The sequence below is a fragment of the Glycine soja genome, chromosome 9, assembly GCF_004193775.1.
Source record: "Glycine soja cultivar W05 chromosome 9, ASM419377v2, whole genome shotgun sequence".
NCBI lineage: Eukaryota > Viridiplantae > Streptophyta > Magnoliopsida > Fabales > Fabaceae > Glycine > Glycine soja.
In genome coordinates, this window is record NC_041010.1 from 7,504,610 (window position 1) to 7,515,381 (window position 10,772).

General features: G+C 30.9%; 1 protein-coding gene across 1 annotated transcript; it reads right to left on the reverse strand.

Annotated features, from left to right (window-relative positions):
* Positions 1–6,923: 6,923 nt before the first annotated feature.
* LOC114367258 (pectinesterase inhibitor 3-like) lies at positions 6,924–8,140 on the reverse strand. The gene has a single exon (XM_028324408.1). It carries the CDS (start codon positions 7,809–7,811, stop codon positions 7,167–7,169), a length of 645 nt encoding a protein of 214 aa, XP_028180209.1. The 5' UTR covers positions 7,812–8,140; the 3' UTR covers positions 6,924–7,166.
* Between the last annotated feature and the right edge of the window lie 2,632 nt (positions 8,141–10,772).

Sequence of the window (10,772 nt, forward strand, 5' to 3'; positions counted from 1 at the left end):
TATCCAAGTAAGTGTAGGGTCGGATTGATTAATTTTTTTTATTCGTAAAAATTAAACATAAAAATATATAATAACTATTCAACCAAGAAAAGACAAAAAAAAATAATTGTTTAGTCAGATCTCTTTGACCAATAAAATAATTTATTTCAATGGACATATTTCAGAATAAATATAAAATCATTGTTATTTATAAAAAAAATTCTAAAAATTAATTTAAGATATGATTCTTGCATAATATTAAATACATGCCGTTAAAAAGATACATATTTTTAGAAAAAAATGTTAAAGAACATAAAATACCACGTCAATTGGTTAAAAATTAAAAAAAAATAAAATCAGTTAACAGTTTCACTGCAATCGTGGATTTCACATTAGGAGATGCTAAACCGAAAATACACTTAAAAACAACTGATTGATAAGTATTTATAATAAAATTAAATAAAAATTATACTGGTAGTAGTATTCAATAAAATTAAATAAAAATTATACTGATAAGTATTTATAATCTCTTGTGATTTATATAATAATTTTTTTAAAATTTTTTAATTAATATTCTATGAGCACCAATTCAATGTCAGCCTAACATAAAATGAAGCTTAAAACGTAAATTGAGAAAGGATTTTCTACTTTAAAGAAAATAGTGATTTGTGGGATCTTTTAGTTAAGGTATGTGACTTTTTTTACAAAACTGATATCAAATAAAAAATTATATAAGTTTTTCTAAAAATGGTAATAAAAAATTAAAAACTATAAAATTTAAAAGGATAAAGTGATTGCTCATTAAAGAATTTGGTCTAGACAGCAGAATGACGTGATTGCTCATTAAAGAATTTGAAAACAGAAATATCATTCCTTCCCCTTAGAATTTTTAATTTATCATTAAAAAATAAATAAAGATAGACTCTTGGAATAAAGTAATTTTTTCAGATAAAAAATTTACTAATGACTTTACAAGAATTTAACCAACTACTAGTAGGAAATTCTGAAACCGATTTTTTAATCACTGTTTTACCAGTTTTTTATATTTACTGAAATATAAAAAATATAATAATTTTTTAAAATTCAAATAAAGTATAAAAAATATAAAATTTCTCTGCAGTATTATTTTTTTTCTTCTTAAAAACAAACCCAGCTTAAAGAATGATACTAGTAGGAAATTACTAATTCACTGTTTTACCAGTTTTTTATATTTACTGAAATATAAAAAATATAATAATTTTTTAAAATTCAAATAGAGTATAAAAAATATAAAATTTCTCTGTAGTATTATTTTTTTTCTTCTTAAAAACAAACCCAGCTTAAAGAATGAAAGGAAGCAACGCTTTATAAAGAGAGGTATAAGATTGTTTTCTTTTCTTTTAAAAAAAAGTGGAGGTATAATACGGACGCAAAGTGATAGTTGAAACCGATTTTCTTCTCTGGAGTTGAGTTCCGTGAAGTGACAAAGACTCTCACTCTTTTGTTTTGTTTCCTTCCCCACTCTCACTCACTCACTCACCTTCCTTTGTTACCCTTCACTTGCACGTTCAGCACAAACCAGGTAATCTCATGTGATTACATTTGATTTTATTTTTTGCGTAAAGTTTTTATGCCGTTTTTTTGGGCAGTTTTTATGCTGCTATTAAACTATGTATTATTATTCTTCTGTTTATGAATGATAAAATGTATAAGCAGGAGAAAGTGACGAGGGGGTTGATATTGACCTTGGTTTCATGGTCTTCAACCGGGTAAGCATTGCAATGGCTTTGTTTTTGTTTTTCTTGTTTTGCTCTTATTCAATTGTTGAACACACTAGCTACTTGTGAGGATTTAGTTTAGCAACTTCAAAATCAGTCATACATTATCCGAAATTGTAAAAGGGCTTTTTTTGGATGTTTTAGTTTTCTTGTAAACTTTGATTCTCTTCCATGGAATGTGTGTTAAGATGTTGTTGTTGGAGTTTACGCGAGTGTTAGGGATAGAGCTATTAGAATGAGAAGTATGTTCAGATTTTCAAGGATTAATTTAAAAAGAGATTAGTAAAAAAAAATATACTCAAAATTTTAAAGATGGTTCTAGAAGAGGAATTAGAAAAATGAGACTTCTATTCACGATTTCAAAGACGAATAAACATTGTTGAATTTATATGCTCATTTCTGATGAATGTGGTATGAAGCCATTGTTGTTTTAATTCCTTAATACTAACTTTATTCATTTAGCAAAGGAAAAGTATGAGCATATACCGATGTTGGGTTGTAGGTGGAAATTAGAGAAAGATTGAGAGAAAATCTTTTCGGTTTCTCCATATGTATTCACATTTAATTTCGGTTTCTTAAAAGCTTTTTTTTATACTAACGCCTTCTAAAAGTTAATGTCGAATTAATTAAATATTAATTGACCTTTGTGAAAAAATAAATATTAATTGGTTAGAAAGAAAATCTTTTTTTCTATTTAATATTTTATTTATTTCAATTATTTTACTCTGATTATATGTTTATTTTTTTCAATTATTTTGTTCACTATAATCAAAACTTGCTAATTAACTATGTTTTATCAACAGGCAGCTGTGTCTCCAGCAAAATCTCTAGAAAGCCCGGATGAAGAGGTCGACGATCCCCTGTACCTGATGACATTGACCATCCCACAACTGTTTTTGAAGCCGCTCCAGGTTATGTGGGATGCTACCATATTCGGGGTGTTTAATCAAAACTTCCCGTTGTATATAAAGCACGAAGATCTCCCTGAAATTGCACACGGTGGTCAATGTCTCAGCATATCTGTTATACAGTTGTGGATTCTGTAAGTCATTTTAGATTACTATTAATTACCAAAGTAATTGTTTTAAATTCATACATAATTAACTTTGACTTAACAACACAGCCATCTGACCGAGACAAGTGTGCGAGCGGGGAATTCTGATGTGTATGGATTCCTCGAGCCACAGTCCATTCAGAGATCTGGGCAATCACAATTTGAATCTGAAAGTTACATCAAGAGTTGGATACAGAGTTCAAAACGAGATGTTTACCTTGGAGCCTATTTGAATGGGTAAGTTAAACACAATAATTGAATTTAAATAATCTATACTACTACAATAACCCATATTCGTCTCTACTGCAGCGGACACTGGCAAATGGTCATCATTCTGCCTAAGGAAAACCTAGTTGTCTGGTTTTGTTTTTTACATAACAGGCCAGACAACTACCTTAAGGGAATAATTAACAGGTCAGTATTGTTTTCAATACATTTTCATTGGCATAACTCAACAACATTAATATTTTAATGTTCCTCATATTCAACACTAGTGCTTTGAAAGGACTTGATGATACTCCACAACCGAAATCCAAGGCTGCTGCTAGGTGGATTGTTGTTAAGGTACGTGATTTAAATAAAAGTTCTACTTATATATATTTTATGTGTGTGTACACTAATTGTAGTTAACGTTTAATTAATATCCAAATTTCATTATGTATTTAGTGTAATAGACAAAAAGGAATCACTGAATGTGGCTACTACGTGATGCACTGGATGTCCACGATAATCTTAGGATCTTTCAGGAATAATTGGGAGACGGTAATTGTTTATTACAAACAAATTTGGTTTTTTTATAATTGTTATTACATCATTAATTTATTTTTTTATTTGATCATGCAGTATTTTAATGAAGTTAGACCATTGGAAGCAGAGAGATTCAAGGCACTTCGCATACAGTGGGCACAGTATTATCTAAAAGTTAGAAATCAAACATAGGATGTTAGGCAACTATGTAACTTTAGCTTAATTAATTAGTTTACGTACTTTACATTACATTTTTTACAATTGTAGTTTCATCTTAACATTGAACAACCTTTGTTGATAGCTAGTTTTTTGCTAAAATATATTTGAAAACTGAATGCAAATGATATATGTTGTGTGCTGTGTGGTCTGATTTTAAATTTACAGGTTAAATTTTGGTTTCTTTTTGTAAAAACAGAGACATTATTTAAAAAAAATTCCTGAAAACAACATCGGTTTTTATAAAAAACCGATGTTAACGTGGGTTAACATCGGTTTTTTTTTTATAAAAATAACCGATGTTAACTGTCAATAGCAACACATCCGTTAACATCGGTTTTTTGCAAAACCCGATGTTAACTTGGTTAACATCGGTTTTTTATAACAACCGATGTTAACTGTCAATGGTAACACATTCGTTAACATCGGTTTTTTATAAAAACCGATGTTAACTGTCAATAATAACACATCCGTTAACATCGGTTTTTTGAAAAAACCGATGTTAACTGTCAATAGTAACACATCCGTTAACATCGGTTTTTTGAAAAAACCGATGTTAACTGTCAATAATAACACATTCGTTAACATCGGTTTTTTATAAGAACCGATGTTAACGTGGGTTAACATCGGTTTTTCTGTAAAAACCGATGTTAACTGTCAACAGTAACACATTCGTTAACATCGGTTTTTTGTAAAAACCGATGTTAACTTTCAACATTAATATACATTTTCTGGGTGTAATTCATATTAGCAACATCGATTATTTATATAACCGATGTTGGTAATTTTACGTTAACATCGGTTTTTCAAAAACCGATGTTAACGATAATACTATCAACGTCGGTACTTTCAACATCGGTTTAAAAACCGATGTTGAAAGTCATAAATAACCGATGTAGAAAGCATATTTTCTAATAGTGACACTCTTTAATAGGTGTCTAATTAAAAATTATTTTTTTAACTCTAGTCTTGATTTGACACATCAACATGTCAATATATAAGGAAATGAGAAGTGTTGCTAGAAGCAATTTATATCCTTCTAATGAACTTCGATAAAATAATGATCTAGTAAAACATCTCCAAATTAAAACATTAAATATTGTTTCAAAAGCTACTCTGAAAAATCTCAATTTTTTTTCATAGGTTTTGGTTTTATCTTTTTGATGCGGAGTAGATGTTTCTTGTTTCTTCTGAATGTTGAAATTGATTTAGAAAAACCTTTGAATGGAATATTAAAGTTATAATTTTCTAAAACAAGGTTTTCCTAAACCTAAAAGAGATATGCAACAAGTTTATGTAAAAGAGAAACAATAAAGAAGGATACAACATACTAATTAATTATATTGATTTATCCCAATCTGGGCTATGTCTAGTACTAACATCTGTAGGCTTTATCCACTAAGCTCAAACACACAATTGTAGTATTCTTTCTTCTAAAGCCTCCACATGCGGGCTCTTACACCTAGTATTCTAAACTTTTATAGGTTTCACTTAGTATTCTTTACTTGCCTTTGTAGGCAAACCCATAACCCAATTTTTTAATCATTTGCAAGTTCCACTCAATATTCTTTACTTGCCTTTGTAGGAAAAACCTTAAGTATTTTCTAAGCCTTTTCAAAATCTACCCAAATATTTTTTCAAAAAACCCTCTCCAAGCTTCACACCCTCAATAGCAACTGTTATTGGATTCACACAACCCTTACTTTGTATGTACACAACTTCAAAAGTAATAATCTCTTTATGTATCCTAAGATGATGAACACTATATCTTTTGGGGTACCTTTTACTGAGGCCTATATGATGAAATTGCTTACAAACACTCTTTTGGATTTGGCTCTAGCATAAAGTGTTTTTGCTAGAAAGGATTCTTTTTATAGGGATATTCTAGATTGACTCCTTTTCGACCTTACCCTCTCTATTTGGAGCTCCTTCCTTGCAATTTGTTCCTTCAAATTTGAATGCTTATATTGACCTTGGAGTTATTTGTTTACGGTTGTTAGAGGTAGAATTTGAAAATTCAAAATATTGTACGAGTTGTCCAAGTTCATGCAACTAGTGGTTCAACTCTGATCTTCTCCTCCAAGTCTTTTGCAACTTCAAACTCTTCTAGAGTCGTTTTACTTTTCTTTGTCGTTATTGATAGCTTGCACATTTCAAATTTGAAATGTATCCATTGTGTGCTTTCTATCTTTTGCAGCATGTGAACTCTTCTAAAGATTGATCTGCAGTACGTCCTCTGGAGATGCTTTGATTATTGTAATGCATTGTGCTTCAATCTTTAGTCTTCTAGTTGCTTGTTTTTGGCTTGGACTTGTTGTCTTCTGTAAGATCCCTTCTTTTGAATTTCTTCAAGTCTTCTAGAGAACTTCTAGCTTCAAAATCAATGTTTCAATACACTAGTATATGCCTTTTGACTTGTAGGATGTGGTGTGTCCTTTTGAATAACATAGACACATTTGTCTTCACTTAATTATTCTAGAGTGCATCTTCTGATGATTCCTAATTAGTTGTGTGTAGCTTCTAATATCTACCCCTTGACTAAAGCTACCCCTAAAATCATGCTTATAATCATACATAATTGCTTATATTTGTACTTTGAATAAAAAACATGATTGTCTTCCCAATTTTTGAATAGTTTTCTTTCTAGTGGTTCTACTTTTTATTATGCAGGATGTATGTCTAAAAAACTTTCATTGTAGGTCAATGCTTCACATCTTCTCCATGCTTTTGAATTTAGTCTTGTATTTTAAAGCACAACTTAAAGCAACCATTAGTAGCTAAGTTCAAATAACTTAAAGGATCCCTAACACCTCGACACTAGACACTAGGGATCAATTCTAAGATATTCGACAATTAAACGGACTGATAAGTTTGAATTACCTTATAATTGTGCTTGGATGTTAAGGTTGTGACTCGCACATATCTAAGCAATTATAAATAAAGCCCCATGCTATTGCTAGGTACATGCATTGTCCTTCGTACTATAATTTTACTAGTTCTTACATTTTAGAAACTTTTCAATTTTGGTTTAATCCTTAATTTTATACATGTTTTTCCTTTCATATTTTTATAAATTTCTTTTCATATTTAATAAAACTTGTTATAATTTTAATTTTTGATAATTTTTAATCAATAATAAACAAACATACCTCCCAATAAAAAGCTACTACTACACTGAATAAGGATTTAGCATTATTATAATTATAATTATAACACATAGTAATAATATACATCATTTTATTTGTAGCAAGAAACACAAATGCAAAAGTGGTCACGGTGTACTAGGTACTAACAACAGACGGTGGTTGTTACCTAATTAATTAACAAGACATCACAGTTTCACGTACTATTCTTGACCAAGTAGCTTCACTTCCCAGTTCCCACGCTCATCCTTCCAAGCCCGCAGCGACCATCTAATTCAATTTTTCAGTACTTGAGGCAGAGCCAGGCTGAGTCCTGGGCCTGGGCTTGTACTTGGGCTTTCCGGTCCTACTTTGACCCAGCCGATTAATCATATACAAAGCATTGCTAGTGACCCTCGCAACATCCGTGACTCTCCGTTTGACGTCGGGCCTGGCATTCCCTCCGAAGCCTTCGAGGCAGGTGTCGCCATCGGTGAGGGCGGCGCTGACCCACGTCAGGGCGTTGCTCATCTGCCACCGGAATGTCTCCGAGCGGAGATGCTGCAGCTCGTCGAGACTCCGCCGAAGCTGATCAATAGAGTCCGAGATCTGCTCCGTGCAGTCTCGCAGCGCGGAGCGCTCACGCTTTCTCATGATGATTGAATCGTCATGAGAAAGCGCGTGCAGGAACTTGGAGGCCCGGCGTGTGTGCGCTAGGCTCACCTTCAGCGCTGTCCGGGCCACGTCTAATGGCGTGTTGGCGGAGCCCGGATAGTTGGAGAGGGTGTGCAGGCACAGACGCGGGTACCGCGCGTGCACGCACGAGGACCGGACCAGATCCTGCGGCTTGCTTTGTGCTGCCAAGGTTGGAGATGTTAATGTTATTGTTAACAAAAGGGAGAGGAAGAGACTGGAGAGTGTGAGTTGGAGTTGCATTTTATTTATTTTTTGGTGTGTGTTGTGTAGATCTGAAAGAGAAGTGTGAAGAAGAAGAGTTGTCAGTGCTTTAGGGGTGGCAGTATTGTTGGTACTGCGAGATTTGATTTTGTGAAATCAATAAATGAAGGGACTTTGTATCATGCTTTTGTAGCAGTATTTGCGGTGGAATATTATAGGGTTTTTATAGGGGTATTGTCACTATTGTGTATGGGTCTTCAGAGTGGTGTATTATTTAAATCTTGGAATTAGGGAAATGCCTATCATATATGATTCATATCCCACGCTAATGATGAGAGGTTTTGCTACACTGAATGCTCCTTTTCGACATTTTGCTTTTCTTCAAATATTCATGTTGGGATTGAAATGGCACGAGTCTACTCTATTTAAAGCTGGAAGAATACTTTCATGGGAAAATAATATGAAGGATTAATTGTAAATTTTATTATTTGATAATTTTTATCATTTAAGTTTTATTTTTATCAATTTTATCATCTAAGTTTTCAATTTTTACTTATTTGATCACCACATGACTTTTTTAATATCAAATTAGATGGTTTTGTAAAATTTTATATCAAATTAGGTGATTTCAAATTTTTTTTATCAAATATAGATGATTTTGATATTTTAATATCAATTGTAATTATATTTGAGATAGAAAAAAAAAAAACTTTTTACATCGATTATAACCACAGCAGATATAAAAAATCACATTTCTATATTAATTATAATTACAATCACTATAAAAAATAAAAAATAAAAACTTTTTATATCATTTTGTTACCAAAGTGATGGTATAACAAAAATAAAAATATTGGATTGCAAAAATTGTGAAATGTAGAAAGTGTGGAAAGTTGGACGCTAAATTTTGTGAAATAAAAACTTGACTAATATAATTCACGAAAATATGAAAGTTGAGTAGTAAAATATGTGAAAATAAAATTTGTAAAATAATAAAAGTGTTATGATAAAATTTATAATCAAGCCTATATGAAATGATAATTATTTGGCTTCTTAACCAGTGAAGAGGGTTTGATTTGCAAGAAAAAGAACAAGTCAGCTGGTGATATATACAGTAATGTTTTGGTAAGATTTCAATTGTAATTATGCTAATTAGTATAAGCTAAAGAATTATTTAACTTGGTGATTAACTTGATTTTACAATTTATTATAAAAAGTGCAATTCTCATGTTATATATATTTTTAATATTAATGTATGTGGAAAGTGAAGTATCACAACCTTATCTCAAGGTCACAGTGAATATTGTAAAAGTTAATAAATAATAAATTGATAAATAAAGACGTTGTCCCGGACAGTGTATAATGAGCACTATGTACTTATATTCGGCATTAGTCAAGCAAATTAAAGTTGACTGTCATGGTTATAGTAGTTAGTTAGGGGTTAATATACGCTTAGGTTGGACTTCAGATTTTATCAAATCCGCATAAAAAGACTCAGCAAAAGAAACTTACTCGTGATGGTCGATGTTTACACAATTATTTATACGATGTGTGTGCTTTGAGAATATTAAGTGTAATAATGCATGAGTGCTTAGTAGTGCACTAAAGAATTAAGATATTTACTTTGACAACTATTATGCATTGGCAAGGGATTGGGACAAGGTTTTTAATTAAGGCGAGTTTGAATGTTTAATAATTGTGCGCAGGTTGAAGAGAGTAAATATATAAGTACTACTACATATCAAATAATTTTGTCAAATGTTTGAATGTTTGACATTTTATCAAGTTTATGTTACTAAAGCTTAAAAATATCACAATTTTTTTTACACTATATATAACATTTGATAAATGCTATAAAACATATTAATAATTTTATGATATTTTTTAAATGTCGAAAAAGTTTTAATAATATTTTTATTTAATATTATATAAAAAAATATTATTAAAGATCATAGAAGTGAAGGTCCGAGTCGTGAAACATGTGTTACTTGTTGCATGTGTAAGTTTCTTTTGCATTACTAAGCACTCTAGTAGGCAATGAAGGATCATTCCGTTTCATCTTCATTAATTATTATAAGGCTTGAAAAATAATGAGTAACGCACGCGTGTTCATAATTGAAGACTATGGAGGAATTATTTGTGTTGTACCCTTAAATGATACACGGTTTTTCTTGCAGCACTCGCATGTATAGTAGTATATAACTTCATTTCATTTTCCTTTCTCCTTTCTCAGTCCTCTTTATTGAACCTAAACATTAAGTGCCGGCAAAGAGAGAGAGTATATATATGTTATCCTCGATGTAACTACCTACGTATATATAGCTCTTGGGAACAAGGCATCTGCAATATCTGCAATCCACAATAGTTCATGGCATTGCGTGAAAAGCAAGTGCCCCACATTAGGTCAAATCGGCGGTGTTTATGCAGCAAATGTTATGTTAAAAAAAAGGAATTTTATTCCACTTATTAATAAATTTCTCGTGTACATTTTAAAGATATTTGTAAAGTTAAAAAAAAATTAATATATAAAGTATACAACTACACCAAAAGTGAAGGGAGAAGGAAAGGGAGAGGTCATCATCGAATTTGAATTTTTTTTATCAACAAAAACTAACAAATTAACATATAATATTAATCTTTAAAAAAATTACAGCAAAAGTTTTTTTTTTATTGCATGCAACAATTATTATAAGTTCTAGTGACAGTATAAATGATCGCTAAAATATTTACTGACATTTAGATTTTTGTTTAATGAAACATTTAGATTATAGCTTACATATTTAAGACCGGTACTATTACTAACAATTATATCAAGTTTCGGTAAAAGTTCCTTTTATATTAAGTCTAATATGTATATTCCTTGCCAAATAAACATATGTAGAGATGCACATATGTATATATATTTCTTTAAGTGCTTTATTTGAGGCATATATATGGGCCTCGTTTATTGAAGTCTTAATAATTTTTTTGCATGAAGAACATTGTTAGATATAGAATATA